Source organism: Apis laboriosa, unplaced genomic scaffold (genome assembly GCF_014066325.1).
Source record: "Apis laboriosa isolate Shangri-la unplaced genomic scaffold, ASM1406632v1 scaffold16_cov148, whole genome shotgun sequence".
NCBI classification, from domain to species: Eukaryota; Metazoa; Arthropoda; class Insecta; order Hymenoptera; family Apidae; genus Apis; species Apis laboriosa.
This window is the reverse complement of record NW_025222129.1, coordinates 2117108-2138256: the sequence shown is the minus strand read 5'-3', so window position 1 is coordinate 2138256 and position 21149 is coordinate 2117108. Positions and strand designations below refer to the sequence as shown.

General features: G+C 49.6%; 1 protein-coding gene across 7 annotated transcripts in view; it reads left to right on the top strand.

The window, feature by feature from the left end:
• Positions 1-21149, top strand: part of LOC122711126 (zinc finger protein castor homolog 1-like) — a 110834-nt gene that overhangs the window by 45270 nt on the left and 44415 nt on the right. For all 7 annotated transcript variants that reach the window (XM_043929591.1, XM_043929595.1, XM_043929594.1 and 4 more), the window contains 3 exons: positions 13667-13734; positions 14348-14793; positions 14888-15182. In XM_043929591.1, the coding sequence (XP_043785526.1) occupies positions 13704-13734; positions 14348-14793; positions 14888-15182 (772 nt within the window). In that variant the 5' untranslated portion in view covers positions 13667-13703. The remainder of the gene's footprint in view (positions 1-13666; positions 13735-14347; positions 14794-14887; positions 15183-21149) is intronic.

Genomic DNA, 21149 nt, shown 5'->3' with positions numbered 1-21149 from the left:
CACGCACGCACACGCATGTATTCCATAGATCGACGGGAGGCGAGCTGTTCGCTGTTATCGCTTTCGAATTCTTCATATCGTTCGCGATCGACTCATTGACATTTTCGTCGGGTCCCGCTCGTTGGAATTCCGCGTCTGTGCCCACGTTGTCGCGGGTTTGTTTCTCGCGCGCACGTATCTTGGACGACGCACACTTTGTTTGTCGACACCTGTGTGCCGCTTGCTCGCGCTCGCGCGCCACTCGATCTCTCGGTATCATCTGGTTTCAAATCTCGCGAGATATACCCGTTCCCGCTTTTATTCCCCTATTGGAATTCCAGTGTCCAGCTGCGGAACCCGTTTCGATTTTCCATCCATCGTTGTTGCTGTTGTTGTTGTTCTTGTTGTCATCTTCGTCGTCGTTGTTGTTTTCGCTTGGAAGTCGAGGCTCGATATTTTTACTTTCTTTCCGCGAAATTAATTCTTTGACGCGCGTGACACGCGTTTATAGTGTAGCGTTGGTTTTATTTATTTATTTATTTATTTATTTTCGTTTTTCTTTTGCGTAATTAGTTCGTTCGAATCGACGTGAGATGTTATTTACAAATTGGATCGTAAATCAATAAGTTAAACGGCGTGGATGCAAAAGTGAGATAAATCGTTTGAAGGGATTATGCGGTTGAAAGATGGATTATTATATGGATCTTTTCTTGAAACATATTTTATGACATTTCATAGCGAGAATAATGTGTAAGCAAGGGATTAGATTAGTTAATTTATTATTGGAAGGGTTTTAGATCTTTCGAATCAATCGGTATTATCAATGATTCGTGTATCGATTCGATCGATTTATTTCCTCTTGAAAATTTCAACTCGATCAAAAGTTGTTTTTTCGAAGAAACACAACAATTGGATTGGTCTCTTTCTTCGTCCACGGTCGTGGAAAAAAATGTACAAAAATATTATTACGCGAGAGAAAAGCGTATAATTATACTTGCTATTATACTTTTCGAGTATAGAGCTGGATCGTTACGTGTACAAAGGTATACGCGCAACACCGCATTTCAATCGTACGAAGAAACGGAAATTAAATTTTTAACGATACGCTAATTAAATAAAAAGTTGGTTGAATTTTCCTATTTGCACGTTCGCCACTGTAGTTTCTTTTTCAATAAATCGGTATAAACGATGATTGTTTTCGAAACACCTAATTATCCGAGCAACGATTCGTCCTCTCTCTCTCTCTCTCTCTCTCTCGTTCACAAGCTCTCGTAAGCGCGCGCACACACACACACACACACTTGGAATGGCGCGTGATTAAGGCGGGTTTCCGAATAACGATAAATTTGAGCAATCACCGAGGGGGCAGGAACGTGATACGTGGCCCAGTCGATCATGCCCGATCGCGCAAAAAACTCGTTTCAAGATAATTTACGAGCAGACACCGGCCACCGCAATTACGAATCGACGCGTTCTGGAAAGATTTCAATAAAACCGCGCGTAGAATTTACAATGACGCTAACGAGACGGGGACCAGGGGGACCGAAGAAGAAGATGCGAGACCGGACACGTCGATCGTTCCCCGATCGCTCCTCCTCGCCGATTTCGAGCCCTCATCCGGATCATCCTTTCCACGCCGTAAAACCTCATCCTTTTTCCCCCCTCGCCTTCGCCCTCGCCTCCGCCTCGCTTCCAAATTTTTCGTCAATATCCAGAAAACCCGAAGAATTAATATCGAACGAATCGACGCTTTAATCGTGAATCGATCGATATATAAAAATAAATCGGCCTTCCATTTATCGCAAAAGAAAAATAACGATCTCTCTTTTCCTCTTCTTCTCTTTCTTTCCTTTTCTTCTTCGGGAGGAATCGTTCAGGGTGGGCTTGTTGTTGTTCGCGTCGAAGAATTTCATTTCGTTTCGTTTCGTTTCGTTTCCAAAATAATCCTCCCTCGTATAGAAAGAGAAATAGGAGGAGGAGGAGGAGGAGGAGAAGCGGATCTCGAGGTTTGTCGTGGCTGAGGCGCGAGGCCGAGAGGAATCGAGGAATCGAGAGAGAGAGAGAGAGAGAGAGAAATGTGAGGGAGAAAGGGGAGGGGTGACGGGGCATTATCTCCGAACCGGCCAGTGCCATTATCCATCGTCCATTTGAATTTTCAGCTCTCGTAATAACGACTAATACGAGACAAATGAACCGCGGGCGGGTGAAGGAGGGGGGAGAGAGAGGGGGCACACGCGGAGCGGAACAGAGAGGAAGGATACGGGGTTAAGAGGGTGGGAGTGAAAGAGGAGTGGAGAGGAGAGGAGAGGAGAACGGCGTGATTAATGGAGTCTCCGTGGCGAGCGAGAGCTCCTCCGCTCCAGGATAAGATCTCCGATGGAATTCCCGTGGCTTTTATATTGGATTTCTTTTAAATTCGTTACTTTATCCGGCACTATGTTAATAGCGGCCCGATACGAGAGCTCGCGGTTTAAGAGGAGTTCATTTATCATTTGACCGCCTCGAATCTCTCCTCTCCTCCGTCCTCGAGCACCCCTCCTCCCCCCAAACGATTACCCGCAAAATTTCCTCGCTGAATTTCCCACCGACCGCCATCCTCCCGTTTTCACCCTTTCCTCGGTGGGAAAGAAGAAGAAGAAGAAGAAGAGAAGAAAAGGGAAGAAAAGAAGCTCGTGTTTCGAGTTTGGGAAGAACCGGTTTTCCGGTCTCCCCGCGTCGAACGGGAAGCTTCGATTCGCAACTGGTCTAGAATCGGTGGAAAAACTGGAAACTAAATGAGAAGCTTTTTGTGTTCGATTCGATATCGATAGGGGGGAGAGAGAGAGAGAGAGAGAGAGAGAGAGAGGAAAAGTTTCTTTTTTACGACCGATACAGGGAGAAATTTTCGAAATTGGAAGGAAGAAAAGGATAACGGGAAAAATGATGGATGAAGGGGGAAAGAGACGACGCGCGAGCGGAGGGAGGGAAAGGCAAGGCGGTGTTTCCCGCCGAAGAGGCGTCGGAGACGACGAAAGCGTCAGAAGCCGAGACGCGGATCGTTCGTCATCGGCTCGCAGCCAGCTCGACGGAGGAAAGCACGAGCGGACGACGCTGGAACACGTGTACATGTCAAGGCGTTAATCCCTCGAGAGACGAAGAAGCATCTCTCGGTCCACGAGCGCGGTTGTTCGATCGCGGTTGATGGGTACAGGCCGCATAATTCGACCGACGAACCAGTCCAGTCCTCTTGTTGTTGTTGTTGTTGTTGTTGTTGTTGTTGTACGGAGGGGAAAAAGAAAAGCAACTCAGGGAAAAAAGAGAATCACTCGTATCTTTCGTATCTTTCGTATCATCATCATTATTAACCGCTCGTCGAATTTTATTTGTTCACGCGTCGGGAAAAATTTCATCGAATTCCGCGCCGAGTTTCCCACCGAGAGATCGTTCATTCAACCGATCGAGCGAATCTCGACTCCTCCTCCGTAGAGATGGAACGATAGTTGGGCGAGGAAACGAGCGAAATACGCGTTCAATTCGTAGATCCCACGAGGCGGCAAACACGGATCCTCGTCGATCTTTCGTTGATGAAACAACATCTCGCGATATTCGATCTAGGAAGATCGAGGAAACTTAACTTTCGCGATCGAAGCGAGAGAAGCGAAAGAGAAATTCGATGGGGGTCGCGATTTTTCCCGAGAAAATGGACGGCGGGTTATTTGGACCGTGGCTGGGTCGGGGAAGGACGGGTGGAAAGTATCGTTTAAGCGAGGAAAGACGCGTAGACGGGAGACAGGCGAGCAAGTGTTCGCATCGTTCACAGTCACCTAAGTGTCTCCATCATCGCGACGGAATTCGGCTTCTGTCGGCGGTTTCGGGGCGCCTCGAATTTGTCAGGGAAAGCTTCGAATAAATTTAGGAGGCCGAGTTGGAGGAAGGCTGGTTTTCGACCGTCCAGACGCGCGGGATTCTTCGGCCAAATTTGTCTTATCGTTCGGTAAGATGAATCTGGTCATCTTTCAACGATCGATAATAAATTTCGAATCGTGGTGGGATATAACGTTTCAATCTTAGGAGGGAGAGAGAGAGAGAGAGAGAGAGAGAGAGAAAGAGAGAGTAAAAAGTGAGAAAAATACAAAGGGTACAGATAAGAAAGAGAGATCGCGCTACATAATAAAACTCGTCTACGCGATTTTTGAGCGTGGTGGAAAGCAGAAACGTAGAGGAGAAGACTCGTGGAAGGCACTCCACCGTCTGGGCCAGGCTCTATACCTCTTAATCCAGATTGAAAATATGTAAATAAATCCACTCGCGGCTCCGCAGGCCGGATGCCCACTCTGTATTCCCCGTCGAAAAAGTATTTTAATAGAAACGATTCATCATTCCACGGGGGCCCCCGACGAGCTTCTTTTTCTTCCTCGAAGAAGAAGCTCTCGCTGCTTGGCCCCTTTGGCTCTCTCTCTCTCTCTCTCTCTCTCTCTCTGCTCTGCCAAACCACTCGCAGGACACTCTTTCTCTCTCTCCCTCTCTCTCTCTCTCTTCTCTCCTCTCCTCACGGCTCCTTTGTCCCTCCCTCCCTCCTCCCTGCCTCCCGTTTCGCTTTCAATTTTTACCGGATTTCGCGGAATTTCGACCGAAAGGTTTTCGCTTTTATCTTCCACGGCCGCCCCGTGTCCTCGCCTCGTTTTGCTCGCTCGAATTTTATGCGAGAGGATACACGCTGGATTTCGCGGAATTTCGCCGTCCACCTTCCTTCTTTCGCATAATTTCTTCTTCCAGACCTCACCGAGCGCGCGCGCGCGCTCTCTCTTGATTCTCTCTTTCCTCGATTTTCAACGGTCTTGCTCAACCGCCCGCAACCTTTTGTTTCCTCGCTTCGATCGCGATCGAACTCCTCCAGGAGATCGATCCCTCCTCCCCCTCCTCTCTCTCTCTCGTGTACAGGAGGAGGACTCTTTTTCTGCTCGCTTCTTCTCCGCTTTTTTTTTTTCTCTCTTTTCTTCTTTTTATATATTAACCCACCGACGATTTCGTCCCGGAGTTCGATGTCTCATTATGTCAGAGCTGTGGCGGGATTTCGGGGGAATTCCGTATGCCTCTCTCTGCGTATCTTCCTCCTCCTCCTCCTCCTCCTCCTTCTTCCTTCTCTTCTTCCACCTGATTTTTTTTCCTCCTCTTTCTCGAGGAGAGACAAGGTCGTTGGAGAACTCCCGTATTTTTAACTCCACTTCCTACGATTTCCAAAGGTAATCTTGATCCTTGGGCTAGATTTGAAAAAAAAAAAAGATTTGGAAAAATGGAAAATGGGAGAAACGATAGGGTCCCAAGTTGGAAACGATGAAGACGGATAACGGTATCGATCGATAATATCTAGAAAACTCGAGAGAGAATGATCCATGGCCGAGGCGAATCGAAAGGAGAGCAAAATTTTTCCATTATTCATTAACCGGGGACGAGCGTCACATCTCGATTGGTTTCTTGCGGGTCGCGCTATTAGGAATCAATCAAGCCCTCGGGATGGTCGATGCACTTCTCGAGCTGACAGCGGCTCTAAAACATCCGGTAAGAACGTAGCGCAGTTGTCTACGGGACGTCTATCGTCCTCTCCTCCTCCGATAATTCTCGTCGATCGGCGATCTTTCGTTTGCGCGGTATATTTCATCCCCTTGATCACGCAAAAACGATCGATCGCGCCGAGGTGATTTCAGACAAAGCTGTTCTTATCCTTATTATTGTTTGTTCAGTGGTAAAAAAAAAAAAAAAGAAAAAGAAAGAAAGAAAGAAAGAAAGAAAGAAAAGAAAAAGAAAGAAGAAGAAAAAAAAGAAAAAGAAAAAAAAGTTGATGACACGGAATGATAGTCCGCGGTCTCCTTCTCCCCCCTCCCTCCTTCCCCTTTTTCTTTCTCCTTTTCTTTTTCCACCATCTCAGGTCCGGAACGAGCGCCGATAATTGACCATCGTCGAGAGCGGTACGTGGTCTCTCGTACTCTCTCGAGGCGTGGCCGATCGAATCGTCCTACGCGAGTTTTCTCGACTCGAGTCTTTTCTTTCTTTTCCTTCTTTTGTTTTCCCTTTCTTTTTTTCGCAAGACGCAACGAGAGTGCATCACGTTCGCGCGCGTGCTATATTTTATTGGCCGATACTCGGATACTCGGATGTTTGAAAAGAAAGGCAAACGGCATAGAAACGGTAATTAATCGACGTTCCTGACGAACGACGATCATAAACGGCTGTTTGCTTTGCGGATGAAAGCGAGACAACGTGCTCGCGGATAAAATAAGCGAATGCTTACACGGTTTCTAATGTCTCCGTTGCTCGCGTATTTGTAATAAAAGGAAGGGGGGAGGGGGGAAATAAAAAAAGAGAGAAAAAAAGGAACGACTCTCTCTCTCTCTCTCTCTCGGCTGATTTTTGCTGCCGCGTAACACGAGGCAGAAGAGACGGTGTATCGCGCGTTCCCATCTTTTCCATGTTTCATTGGCGTTCATCAGCCTCGAACACCAATTAGAGGCAGCCTGTAAACGTTACACTTGCCAAGCGAAACGATTGGCGCTTCCAGCGGGGTCTCTTTTTATGGACGAAACGTCTCCTCGGCCGAAGAAACGCGCGGAGAGCCTGAATGCTCGCTTTCTTCGCCGACTCGCAACACGATCGTTTTCTTCGCCAAGGAGAAGAGTTTCCTCCCTCCCTCCCTCTCCCTCTCTCTCTCTCTCTCTCTCTCTCTGTCTGTGGCGTCGGATCGACCATATTTCAACTGTTTCACCGCGTGCCACCGGTGTTTCACGGAATCTCGATCCCAGCGATTGGAAAACGCTGGGCCGATTTTCTCTTCATCTCGCGATTTTTTTTTCATCTCGTTCGAAAATTTAATTTCAATTCCAATAACAAAACAATGAATTCGCGTTACGTGGCGTACCGTCACGTGACGAAGGGTCGGCGTCGCGTCCTCCCCTTCCCTTCCCTCCCTCTCGATCGCGAGGATTATACACAAGTCGTGGTGAAGTTGTACGCGTTCAAATCCTTACGAAATATTACGCATCCTCCCCCCCCCCCTGCCCCCCTCCCCCCTTTCGATCAAGTCCATCGCGCCCCTTCTTTGCTCGTTACCAGCAATATGGCCCCCTCCTCCTCCCCCCTCCCGCCACTTTTTTTTAGTGGAAGCAACCCCGAATCGAGCGAGGCCAGACCAGTCCGTGCCACTATAAATCTCGCAAGTTTTAATGCCTTGCAGCCTGCACGCTCGTCCCTTCTCTTCACTGGCCTCAACCTTCCCTTCCTTTCCCCTCCCTTCCCCTCCATTCCCTTCCCCTCGTCTCGTCTCGTCTCGTCTCGTCTCGTCTCGTCTCTCCCTCTCTCCCCTCCACCTTCCTTCCACCCTTTACCGTAGATTCGATCCACGAATTCATCCGTAACCCGGCCACCCCTCCCCTCGCCTTATTTGCATACGCGAATAATAGGAGAACGCGGAGAGAGAGAGAGAGAGAGAGAGAGAGAGAGAGTTACCCTTTACTATTAATTTTATAAAATCATTCGACCCGCTTTCTCCCTCCGTTCCGCGTCTTCTTGCGTCTCTTTTTTTCTTTTTATCAACTTTCTCTCTCTCTCTCTCTTTCGCTCTTCCTCCTCCCTCCCCTCTCCCTCCTTTTTCACCCGTCTCTCCGTTTTCGTTCTTCCCGCGTACCCTCGGGACCCCAGCCTTATTTAAATAACGGATTTTCGAAATCTCGTTTTCGTTGAGATCGCAGGGGCTGTGCAGACCACGTGTGCAGTATTTCGCATATATATATATATATATATATAACCCCTCACTTCCACCCCCCTTCCCTCTTCCCGCTGCTAAAATTTTCCACTCGTTCGTTCCTTTTCTTTTATCAACGCGTAATATCGGAGATAATATCGGTTTCGCGTTATTAATTATCGGTTTTATTCGTTCACGAATATCACGCGTGTACACGCGTCATAGTACTCGTTTCTCGAGTAACGCAAGGAAGGCAAGCGCGGCGGACACCTGGAAGCGAAAAAAAAGAAGGAAGGAAGGAAGGAAGGAAGGAAACGAGCGACTCTCGTGGGAGGTTGGAGCGGGCAAGCGTTCCCTGTCCGCACGTTCCTCGGCCCGTCGTCCATCGATTAATTACCCGGCGCTCGCTCGTTAATTAGCCTTGAAGCCCCGCGACGTGAATCGTCCATGCAGAAATCGAATCGAGTCGGTCACGATAACAACGCCTCCTCCGGTAAACGGGAATAATTGAAAAGAAGAAGAGGAAAAAGAAGAGAAAGAAAAAGAAAAAGAAGGAAGGAATAGTTTTCGAAGGTCGATCGTGAAACCATCCTCGATTTTCACTTTTTTTCGTGTTCGTTCGTTTGAAGTCTCGAACTCTCTCGATTCGATTCCTCTCCCTTCGCGAGTAAACGGACGCCTCGCAATGACCGAGAATGAAAAAGAAGGAACACCACACGGATACGTGGTCGCGTTTTTCCGCGCGAGGGCAGGGAATCATTAAGACGTTTTAGCGGGTTTCGTGAAACGAAAGAGAGGTGTGGAGGAGTAGGAGGAGGAGGAGGAGGAGGAGGAGAAGGTGATCCCTCCCCCCCTCGTTGGGTCTACTTAGAGGCGATAGAGGCGGCCTAACTACCGTAACCATATCCAGGTCTAAATAGTTGGAGTTACGCTAAGTAGCCCTAACCAGATTAGTAAGTCGTTGCGTGCTCTATTTTTAACGGCGCGCCGCCGGCATTCGAGGCGTTTTACGTGGAACACGGAGCTGGACGAGGAAACGAGATTTGGCCGGCGGAGAGAGGAGGAGAGAAAGAGAAACGCGAAGAGGTGGCCGGATAAAAAGCAACCGAGGGAACCGGCCAAACCGTGCTAGAGGAGCCCAAAGCTTTATCCTAATCCCCGTAAACGGGACGCCTTCCTCTCGAAAGCGTTGTTTCCTGCCCCCTCGCTTACGGCTCTTCTTCTTCTCCTCCTCCTCCTCCTCCTCCTCCTTCTTTTTCTTCTTCTTCTTCTTCTTCTCTCTATCTCCAACCGTTCGTCGTCACTCGTATACGAATTATCCACGCTTCTCTCTCCGATATATCGGAGATTTCTCCCCCTCCCCTTTCTCGAACGCTTCCTCGAAAGAAGAACGCGCGGCTCGATTAATTAATCGGGTCGCGAGAGGGAAAACGAACGAAGGAATCTCTGCTCGTTGGCGGCGCGCGCGGCTCGATGTCAGTAATTCTTTTGACATCGTCGAAATCCAAATATTGGAGGCAAACATCGTTCTCTCTCCCGGTGTGGCGGCGGCGCTGCGAATTTATTTGCACGCCGCTCGAACCGTTTAAACGTTTCTCCTCCACTTGTCGCTCTCGCTCTCTGTCGCGCGAGGGAAGCGGGAAGAGGAGGAGGAGGAGGAGGAGGAGGAGGAGGAGGAGGGAACAGCCGTTAGGCAGAGAAGGCGCGCGCGCGCGCGTGTACGTGGAAGGGACTGCTGCGAAAGGGGCGAGGCGGAGAGGAATTTTATTTCCGCTCACATTAATTTCAACGACGCAGAAGACGGTCGCCACAAGGCGCAGCTTGAAATTACGAATATTATGACTTCAACCAGTTCTCAGAATTCTATGTTTTTCATTCTTTAATCTCGGCCTCCTCGTGTTTCACACCATATCTTATGAACACACTCTCGCCCTCCTTCTAACCCGGTAGCACCAGCACCGGCTTCGCCTTCGTTCCTCGTCCCATTCCTCGCGGGGAACCCGCCGCTGGTTCTTCGCTCTTCGACGAGAGAAAGAGAGAGGGAGACAGAGAGAGAGAGAGAGAGAGAGCGGCCTCGTCTAACCTCGTGCGCACACGTGAATGCATTTCCAAGTGGAAAGGTGAGCAGAAACCGATTGTTGCACTTGCCGTCTCGTCTACGTGCCTTCTATTCCTTCTCCTCGGCCACGGTGTCCGAGAGACGCTCGTCGCCTCTCGGGACTGCTTCGAATACCGTTCGAACTGGCCGGGGTAATGGAGAGATGATTGGTGTCAGCGGTTTAGCGATACGATTATGCCTTGAACCGCGACGCGCCGGTACAGCGAGTTTAGAAATGCTCCAACGGTCATCGTCTTTTCGCTCCCCGATCTCCCCTCCTATTCATTCGTCGATAAATCCTTTTTCTCGTCCGCTCTTTCTTCTTTTTTTTTTTTTTTCTTTTTAAGATTCCCCCAACGATTCGATTCAAAGTAACTCTATGATATGATATTCGCGTAAAGATAAAACGTTCCTTTATTATATCGTGGTATATCGTGAACGCGTTACAGATACGCTGTTAGATATTACGTTATACGGATAGTTGATAGTGAAGAAAAGAAAAGAAAAAGAAACGAAATTACAGAAAACAATTACACGTGGTGAGGAAACGCAGTTCCATCCCCGGCAGTCGGGTGGAGGGGCCCACTCGAGAAAACGTGGCCGAGAGATAAGCAACGCTTATTTTAAGGCTTAAGTCGCTGGCGAATTTGAATAATCTACCGGTATTCCAGCAGACACTTGAAAAGCCACGAGTCCAGGCCTGGCAACATTACATTCAAGTGTTTGACGAACGAACGCGTTACGTCGCCTGCTTTTTTGTTTTCCGCGCCTCTATCACCGGCGAGCTATGTCGAGTGGTGCTCTCTCTCTCTCTTTCTCTCTCTCTCCCTCTCCACACACACACACACACATACACTCTTCCCCTCCTCTCCGTTATTACGCTCTTTCCCCTCGATTCGACAATTCGTTGCCAGAATTCGTGGATCGAGCCGCTTCGTGTTCCACGTCGCTCCGCGTGGACGTTGACCTTGGTTGATCGATTCCCCCGGGATCGGAACGCCCAGTGGCCTGTTTCCACTCAATTTTTCTTCGACCAAGTCTGTCTGGCCTGCTGGATCCGTCGCGGTGTTGCTTCTTCTTTTGCTTGTACTCCAAGGATGGTGGTGATCTGTTGCGGCGATGGTCGTTGGAGGGGATGATTTAGGAGGAAACGACGGCTCTTTCGATTCTTTATTTCGCGTCTCACACAACCCTTCGATCGTGTTTTTAAGTATTTTTTTTTTTCGTTCCGCCCATTTCCTCGTTGCGTCGCGTCCCGTTTCGAGGTCGAAAAATCGCGTGGTCGCTCGCGGCAACGCGGTTTCTAACTAATTTCGAGCGCGAAATCGCGTAGGTTTTCCGTAGAGATTCGTTTTCTTGAAATTTGAACGGCGGTTGATGGAGAGCCGCCATTAACCGTGCAAGTGTCTTGGAAGGAAAGTTACGTCGGTTGGCAGATGCGTATCTCGTAAATTACCGAGAGTGAAAAACCGGAATCGTGGGGAAGACGGAACGCTCGCTACTCAAAGCGTGACAACGTTCATTAAGAATTCTAAGGTTCTTCGAGGGGCAAGAAGAAAAGGCAGAGGCGTAGGAAAATGTCTCAATTTCCATCGCGAGCCTTTTCCTTTCGCGGACAAGACCAGCCTTCGGAATTCATCATCGCAACGCGACGTAACGCGCGTGCAAATCTCTCTCTCTCTCTCTCTCTCTCTCTCTTTCTTCCTAATCAACCCCTGCTTCGAATTGAATCATTAGAGAGAGGCTTTTTTGCGCCGATTCGCGCGAATAATAGTCGCGAGGAATGTCGAGGCTGCTCTCCTCGCTCGCCGCCTCGTTCTTTTTATTCTTCTCGAAGGCACCCCTTCGAGAAGAATCTAGGCCATCGAACGGAGGCCAATTTCTCTTTTCTCGAATCCATCCTCCATCCGGGGAGGGAGAAAGAAGGATTCGAAGAAAGAGGAAAGGAGTCGTTTCCTCGACAAGTTTGGGCAAGGAGGAGAATTTCGATATCGTTCGATGTAAATTGAAAATTGAGAAAGAGTAGTAATGGAAGGGGATGGGAGAAGAATTTATCCGAAAGATAAAAAAGATGATGGACGTTTGCGCAGCGCACACGGCACAAAGACACAGCGCGGTCCCATTGTTCAGGGTCGATCGCGGCGCACTCCGATTCGACGGCCCGGTTCCACGCACGTACCATGTGCAAACAGGGTGATAATGTATTCAAGGTCCGCCCCGTGGCCGGTGGTGGGGGTGAAACGGGGCGGCCCGCTCGGATATACGTACAGTAACAGATGTTAATTATCCCTCGTGCGCGTGTGCGTGTATGTGCGTGTATACGTCGGGGGGAGAAAAGAGCCCCCGGCCTCCCGGCTCGGACACGTCGTCCACTCGTGTTACATCCCCATCGGGAGAGGGCCCGCTTCTCTACTACTATCCACGCGTTCCGACCGGCAGGGTCACGTGGTCCGCGCACGCTCCAATCCCGTCCAACTTCCGCCGTGCCCGCCACCCCAATTCTCGAATCGAGATCTTAGATCGAGTCCCTTCGCTCCTCTTCCTTCGCCCCTTCCAACGTATAATTCCAATTTCCCGATCCGAGCCTTGCTGCCCTTTCCTTTCCTGTCGTTGGACAGGGTTTTGATTCGGGCCAAGATCCCGGCCAACCACCGAAAGGAGGGGAAATGGTCGAATTTTCGGCTTCTTTTCCTTTCCCTTGGAATAATCTTTTTTAATCGGAAAAAAGGGAAAGGAGGGAGTTTGGAATCGGTTGAATTTCACGATAGACAGATTTCGACGTTGCGTAGCGTAGTATGGAACGGAACGGAACGGAAGGGGCGGAAGATCGGAGGTTCTTGTCGGAGGGCAATGGATGGAATTTGGGAGCGACGTTGGGGGAAAATGGTTTCTTGTCGCGGTGGCGAACGGCCGCGTTGCCATATTCGTCCGGGAGCCTTAATGGGCCGGTTTTAGTGCGGAAATAAATAACCGATAATGAAGCGGGCAAAAACGGAACTAACGATTTTCAGGCCGAATTAGGGAGCGAGGCTCGGATGCCTCCGACCAAGTCATCCGAATCGATTGAGAGAGCTAACCGGTGATCAACAGGCTGGAGTAAATGATTAACGACGGAGGGAGGGAGGGAGGGACTCGTTATCGCCAACTAACTCGATTCTTCCAATTGCATTGTTCCGTAACGAAGGTAAAATCGTAGGGAGTAAAAAAATATTTCGAAAAATGGTGGAAAATTTGTTTCGTATCGATAACGAAAGAGGAAGAAGGAAGAGGTGGAGGAGAGAAGAGGAAGAGGAAGAAGAGAGAACGAGGTTCGTGCCAACCGAGAAACGAATTGTCCCTCGTTTCGCGTTATCGCAAGCCCGTCTACTCGGCTGACCGAGCAGCGCTCGTATATCAGCGTAGCTTTTGTTACGACGACGTGCCTTTGTTTTCGCCTTGTTCTCGCGTCTCGTTCCACAGTGGTGCGAACGTGGTGGACGACGTGGGTTCTCGGTTCGGCAGCCTTGTGTGTAACACGCCCGTCACCGAACACACGGAGGGGTTTCGCTGAACTTGCTCTCTAACCCACTTTCACGGTGACACACAGAAATAGATAATAAAACCGCCGCGGTGGTATACAACGCGTTCTTTTCCACGTTCCACCACCGATTGTGTCACCCGTTCGGGGAACCACCGTCCCTCATCGTGATTGGTGGTTTATTAACGAGATTTACACGGAATACCAACTCGATCCCTCGCGTTGAAATATTAGCCCGATTGCGACCCCTTCTCTCCCTCCCTCCCCTCTCTCTCTCTCTCTCTCTCTCTCTCTCTCAAGTATCTGGCCAACTGAAAACTAACGCACGGCCCCCGCCCCGTTTTCTTTTCTGTTTCAGAATGCGTTGAAGATCCGGCCGGTCGAGGAGATTCGAGATGTCCGCCGTAACCAGCCCGTATGGCCCCAGTAAGACACCACTCCCTTTTCTAAAATGTATCGGCGTACCGACCACCCCCTCGAAGTTAGCCCCCGTGCTTTTTGAACGTGGCGGAGGAGAGAACGTGGCGGTGGGCAGCGATCGCGATCGCGTCATGCCCGTTTGAACGAATATCGGTAACAGCCGTTCGCGGCACGACCATCGACCAACCACCATTCCCAGAACGTTCAATTAACGTACGAGCGAGGTACCGGCTCGTATTCTCTAATTAACGTTAAAAATTGTTGTTTCGCGTCCTTCGCGTCCCGACGCGCGCGCGTACAAGAGATCGTTGGATAGTATCTCGAGATCGATCTCTCATCCCCCCTCCGCGTTCCTTGCCGCGTTGGAGAAAAAAATTGGAAAGAGCTCGAGATACTCGCCGCTCTCGGGAATCGACCGATTGGAGAATTGCGCGGGGATAACAGGGGGATAACAATAACAATAACGATAATAATAATAATAATAATAATAATAATAGCTAAAATAAAGGCTAAAAGAAAGAAAAGAAAAAAAAAAAAAAAAAAAAGAAAGCGGAAAGAAAGTCGGAAAGGGAGAGAAAAAGCGGTGGTCTCTCTGATGTCCCGGTTCCTTTTCCATCAGCGGAGATGCTTTCCGACTCGGTGTACAACTACGCGACGACCCGGCGGGGGACCGGCGATCAGGACAGCGACTCCCAGTACGAGGGCCAGGCCCAGCTGCAGATCACGAGCATCCAGAAGCCGCGCAACAAGCGCAAAAACTTCAAGCCGATAAGCAGCCGGATGGTGGAGGTGTCCGATGAGTCCGAGAAGGAGGACGACGAGCTGGACGGGGCGATGGAGGAGAGCTCGAGCGAGATACTCGAGTACGAGAGGAAGACGATGCTGTTGCCTGCGGAGGACAGGTCCAAGCAGAGGTTGAACAACAACGAGGTCAGCCCCATGGACCTGTCCGTGGCCACCAGGCCCCCGTCCTCCGAGGCCGACGACGATAGCGGCGACTCTCTCAGGCACAAGTTCATCCTGGAGCAGCTCAGATCTCAGAAACTCTACTCCCCTGGCACCGAAGTGAGTCCCTCTTTCCCTCTCTCTCTCTCTCTCTCTCTCTCTCACTCTCTGTTTGCGAGAAATCGTCACGCGGATTTGTTTGTTTGGCGCGCAGGCCAGGAGTCCGAACTCGGAATCGTCGGAGAAGAGTGGAGGAAGCGGTGTCCTGGACGCGGACTCGGGACGGTTGGACGACACCCCGTTCGAGGACGAGCGAGGGCAGGACGGGGACGGCGACGCCGAGTGCGAGGAGAGGAAACCGTTCGAAGGGATGAGGGAGTACGCGGAGTCGACTATGCAGGAGTTGTTGGCGATCTACGGGCTGACGGGGGGAGAATTGGTGAAGTCGGTGAGCAGGCAGCTACCGCCGACCTTCTTGAATCCCCCGACTTCGGGCCATCAGCCTCACGGTGAGTCCAGCTTCGTCGTTTCCCCTCGTCTTCCTCCCCCTCCTCCTTCTCCTTCTCTCGTTCTTCTTTTCGATTCGTCGCGCTTGCAAAATGCTCTCTTAAAACTCTCGATCGACCTTGTTAAATTAAATTACGCCAGGGTATATAGGAGGAGGAGGAGGAGGAGGAAAAAAGAAATAATTACCCGGTATATACGGTCCCCGAACCGAGATTCACCTAGAGAGCAATTAGAGGAGATGCAGTTGTTAACAGTTGTTAACTAGAAGTTGACGTTCTTCTTCTTCTTCTCCTCCTCCTCCTCGTGCGTGGGTGGCGGCGGCGGCGGCGGTATTCGAGCATCGATGGAGGATAAAACGGTGGGTGATCGGTGCGCGGAGATATCGCGGAGGAGAACGGCGCGGATTGATGGAAAAAAGAGGACGTTCGACGGTTCGACGGTTGGATGGTTTCCTCGAATCGACGTTCGCGAGGAACGGAAATTGGGCGAATAGAGGAATTAAGAGGAGAGTGTTCTCGCGGTATTCGACGAAACGGCGACACCCAAAGAGGGGGGGGGGGGTCTATTGGTTGGCATCGAATTCGGGGTTGGGCTACGGACAATTGACAAGCGTAACTGGCTGGCAAGTCGAGATCGTACTTGGCGTAAAATCAATTTCGCGCGTTGACGATCGTGACCTCGTGGCTTTTTTAACGTTCTCGTTTTATCGCCACCGGGGAAAAGCACGGGTGTTAACGCGAAATTAACCTGGCCCGATCAATCCAGGCGCGAGGAAGGGATTCATTGTTTCTGTTATCGCGACCGGGATTGGCTTATCGATTATGCGCACGCTCGTTCTCTTCGACGGTCTTGATGGATTCTCGAGCCGCGGAACGAGGTTACCGCGAAACCAGTCTGATCGATCGAGGAAAGAATTAACTAGTTTCGTTATTCGATCGTCCGGCAAATACCGTAAACTGGAGGAACATTAACCGTCGTAATCGGGACGCGTATCGAATCCTATCTGGAAGGGAGGGGATACGAACCAGCTCGTTCATCAAATTTTTCAAGATCCTTTTTGAAATTTCTTCAAGTTTTTTCATTTTTTTTTTTTCCCCCTCTTTCCTTCGAGGTTCGCGCGAAAAAATTGGACGATCGTAAATGCATGCGAACGCTACTTTTGAAACCGTTCTTCCTCTCCAATTTCTTTTTATTCCAACGAATTGAATCGATTATTGTTACTATCATTATTATTATTATTATTCTACCGAAATGTCGATTCCGTAACTGTAACTCTGCACCGTGCCGACCTCACCCAGTTAAAGTCACGCCAATGCTTTTCCAGTTTACGGTATATATCCCCGTCTCTTATTTCTGCTCGCTCTTTATACAAGAACTCGGCCATTGAAAAATTTCTCGAGCCTCGCGGTCAGCTTTCCGAGAAGCTCGCCATTATTGCCTCCGCGCTATTCCACTCGCTCGATTATTATTATTCGCGCGCACTCGAAAAATAATACCTAAAGAAGAATCCCCGAAAAAGGGACCCGAAAAAGGAGAGGGAGGAGTACTCGTGCGAAATCGTGATACCGTTTCGCGATTTTTCCTTTACGCGCTTAAAGGAAATTTCTCGTTCCGTTCGGATTGATTTTTAGATCGGACTGTACTTTGTGCACCAGAACAGAATGTGGCACTTACATATTGCCAGTGCATCCCATATGCGCGCACGTGAATATGCGATGGCTCTGGCAAGATGGCCGACTTATAACTCATAAAGTCGGTCGGACTGCGCGAACCGTTGACTGCCTCGCGATCGATGGATGCCTTTGAGATCAGCCAGCGTCATCGTTTCCCGTTGCCGCGCGTCTCGCGTGGGTTGACAGTCTCACGAATTCCTACTCGCCGGTGTGTATTGTACTGTTGCACGCCTCTACGCTCGTGGAGCGCGCGCGCGCGCGCTCGCTCGCTCGCCAGCATCTAGCAGGCTAACGAGTCAATTTCGTTGTTCCTCGTGTATATTCGCGCGGCTTTTGCCTCGAGAGAGAGAGAGAGAGAGAGAGAGAAAGAGAGATACCGGCCGTCGAGTTTTTGAATTACCTTCTGCCACGGTTGATTGATTCATAGCCAAAGTCGTTGCCGGATTAACGTCTTCCCAGCCGAGATTTTCTTCTTTCTTGAGACAACGTTTGGACAACGTTTGCCCGTACGCCTGTTCTCGCTAATCGATTTCCGCCTCGTCCCTTCTCGATTCTTCTTCCTTTCGGACGATAGATAGGCGGGCGTAATAAGTTGATAGGGAAATTGTCGAATTCGGTTTCGTTTCGTTTCGTTTCGTTTCGTTTCGTTATTCTCGCTCGATGTATTGGTTAATTTTTACGCGGATACATACGGGAACTAAACCTAACGTTTTTTCTTTTTTTCCCTTCGCCACGCGCATACACGAACACATACACGCATGGGCGCAGTCCCATTTCGACGGAGCGTTTGATCGTCCAGCAAAATTGGAGAGAATAATGTTCCATCGGGTTCGATTAAATTCACGCCCCTGGTGTACAACGACGCCATCCATGCCAATTACCAGAAAACTGACTGCGTGAAATCGAATGCGACATGCCTCGTAACTCGTCACCGTCCCTTCCCCCTTCTCTCCTTCCCTTTTCGTCAGGAATTGGGAATCTTGCTGACACACATAACCCGTCCCCTTTTCTTATCCTTTTCTTCTCTCCTCTCTTTGAGAGGAGTATACCTGCGCGCATGTGTGTGCGCGCGCGCGCGGCAAATGGAAACACACTGTCACGCGTTTATTTCTTCATCGAGAGACGACGAGAGTAACGAGATTAGAGATCGTGGATTAACCTCGAGGCGAAAAACAGGAGGGGATCCGTGAGGAGGGAAGAAATGCGGAGAAAAATTTGAATGAATTTCTCTGTCCGAGAAATCACGGTTGTCAGTCATGTTTCTGGCCGATTTCGTTCTCAGAAACTCGCTCGTTTCGAAAAATTAAGGAATCCTCCGATGGCCTGTGGAATCGTACACGAATTCTTTCGACCAATTCGTTTGTCGATGTTTCCTTCTTTTTCTTCTTTTTTTCTTTTCTTCTTTTTTGTTTCTCTCGTCTCTGGCGAAAATCGTAAGATATCGCGTTTTCTTCTCGCGATTCCACGATCCAGCGACGTTCCTCGTCGCCTCCTCGTCTCTGTCTCTCACTCTCTCCCCCTCCCCTCCCCATCACCACCTACGCACGAGCCGACAACTACACACGTTAGAACAAAAGGCTACCTCTCCGTACGTTGCGTCGTATCTGCGGCGGAATTGATACGGGGAAAAAATCGGGCATAATTTATCATGTAAAAGCGGGTCGAAACGGAGAAGAACCGCGTGCGTGCGTGCGTCGCCGGTGAATCGAGGTTTGCCGGTGGAACGAGGCTTAGGAAAAAGAAGCGTACCACATGGTTTCATCCTCCTCCTCCTCCTCCTCCATCTCTTCTTCTTCTTCTTTCTCTTCTTCTTCTGCTGCTGCCTCTTCAGACGTCTTTTCTATGAACCTTGACGTCCCCTCGAATAGGCATACGTATACATTTCTTCCGTCAGGAATACATCAACCATTCAGGTTAACCTAGAAAACACGCGAACGTTTACGTAATAATCTTGGTAATCTTTGGAACGGAAGGTAGATCCTTTTGGATGGAGAAATATTCCCCTATTTTTTTTTTTTTTTTCTTTTTTTTTAACGTTAAATCTAATTTCCGAACGTATAAAATTACTTAGTTGGATCGCACGTATTCGAATATTCGAATAGTTTCATCGACCCAATTTCGCATCTCGTCGAGATACTCGAGCGAGAGATCCAGTCCAATTTTTGCGGGGGTGCGAGCGAAGGAAGTCGGCGGCAACAACGGTCGAATCTGGTCGGAGAGAGAAAGAGAGAGAGAGAGAGAGAGAGATGGGGGAGGAGGAGAGGGAGGAGGGTAAGGTGGTGGAAGGGAGGGTTAATCCGGCGCGAAGAAAAGCAGAAAAGCCGCGCGTGTGCTGGTGCCGGTCTTGGGGGGGCGCAGTGGGGTGGAGGACAGCGATGCCTCCGTGAACCCATTAATCATTCCAGCCGGATAAAAGGCAGCAAGGATGAAAAGAGAAGACGGACAGTCGGCGGGCAGGCATGCAGCCGGTTGGATGAAGAGAGAGAGAGAGAGAGAAATGTCTTGCTTTTCGTTCCTTCTGTTCCGCTTCGATCCTCTTCTCTCCCTCTTTCTCTTCGCTCTTCGCTTTTTCCTCCTTCTCCTCCTCCTCCTCCTCCTCCTCCTCCTCCTCCTCCTCCGCAACGGCCCCCGGGAGGATCATTTTTTATTTTGCCTCTTTTCGAAATTCGTCGGACGCTTCTATTGTCGGAGGGCACGAGAGACGGAGAGAGGGGGGTGAGTCTCTGGGAGCAGAGATCGGACCAACGCTCTTTTCGACGAGGGAGGGGCGGGGGAGGAGGGGAGAAGATTCATTAACTGATAACGCGATTCTTTTTTCGGACGTTCTTCTCTCATTCGTTGAAAATGATATCCTGCCACGGGAATCGGCCGTCTCGAATCTTTTGGACACCTGTTGGGACAATGCGCTTAGAAGATTTTTTTTTTTTCTTTTTCTTCTTCTTTTTTTTTTTTGTCGTTGGTACGCAACCACCAACTTGAGAGATCGAATCTCTCGATTGAATTCGATACGCGCGAGGCGAATTACGAGAGAGAGAGAGACGGGTATAGATTTTTTCGGATATCGGAGAAAGAAAGAAAGAAAGAAAGACTTCGAGCTAGAAAACTTTTTCGCTCGGAGGAAAATAAATAAGATAATAAATAAATCGTGTCGTGATCGTATCGAATCGTACGTTTGATCGAACTTGGGAAGGAAAGCGAGAAAGATAGAGTGGAATAAACGATAAAAGTGGAAGAAACGAGCTGGCTCGGTTTCCAACCTCTCGCGCTCGCTTCCGATTTTTAATTCGAGACTTTGGTGGGCCTGATGATGGATCCCTCCACGGCATGTAAACGGAAGGGGAGATCGTTCTGGTTACGAGCTTTTATATACCCACCACGTGTGTAGGCCACTCGAGCACGTAGGCAAGAGGGTCTCTAGGTACCCGAGGAGAAGACGTAGTGTGACGTAGGTCTGCCACGAGATCGAAATCGGAGCTCGTTCTTCGCCGGGAGAAGACAAAAGGGAGTCCGGGTCCGGATGACAGGAGGTGTCGGGAACCTTTGGGATCGGCGACCTGTTGAATCCCTCCCTCTCCCGCCCCCTCTCGCGTAACCTTCAACGAATTCTGCCTTATTGTGAACGAAGAAAAAACGAACAGGAGAAGAGAGGGAGAAGGAGGGACCGCGCGCGCGCGCTACTCGAGAGGCCGAAATACGTTAACCCTTATCTACCGTTTCACAAAAGAGGATTTTCGATGAACAGACCCCCACGTGGCCCATTATTCGTCCCCCTCCCCTCCTACCGAACCGACCGAAATTCATACCACTCGTTTCGAATCGTATCCTGGCCAAGATCGAGAGCGGATTCGAAGGTAGAATCTCGCCAAAAATTTTCCCGTGCCCGCGTTAACGCGTAACGGATCCCTAATGGATCGAGCGGTTCGAAGGAGGGAAAACGAAGGAATTCACGACGATGGGGGCATCGACTGGGAGGAATCGCGGAACGTTTTATGGAAGCTTTTATGAAAGTCTTTTACGAGCCACGTTCCGAACTAGGCCTGGTGAACACGTGAGGCGTGTATTACTCCTCCTTCTTCTTCTTCTTCTTCTTCTTGTATATACACGCATTTGCATTCTCTCGCTCCTCGTCCCATGCTCGATATATAATAGTATATGGAACGATGTTTATGGAAAAATGGAAAAATCGGTGTCGATCCACGCGCTGTCTCCGCGCGATGTCCGCTTCCGGGTCGATCGGATAATCTCCTCGTCGCTTTTCTTTTCTTTTTTTCTTTTTTCTTTTTCGTTCCAATTCAT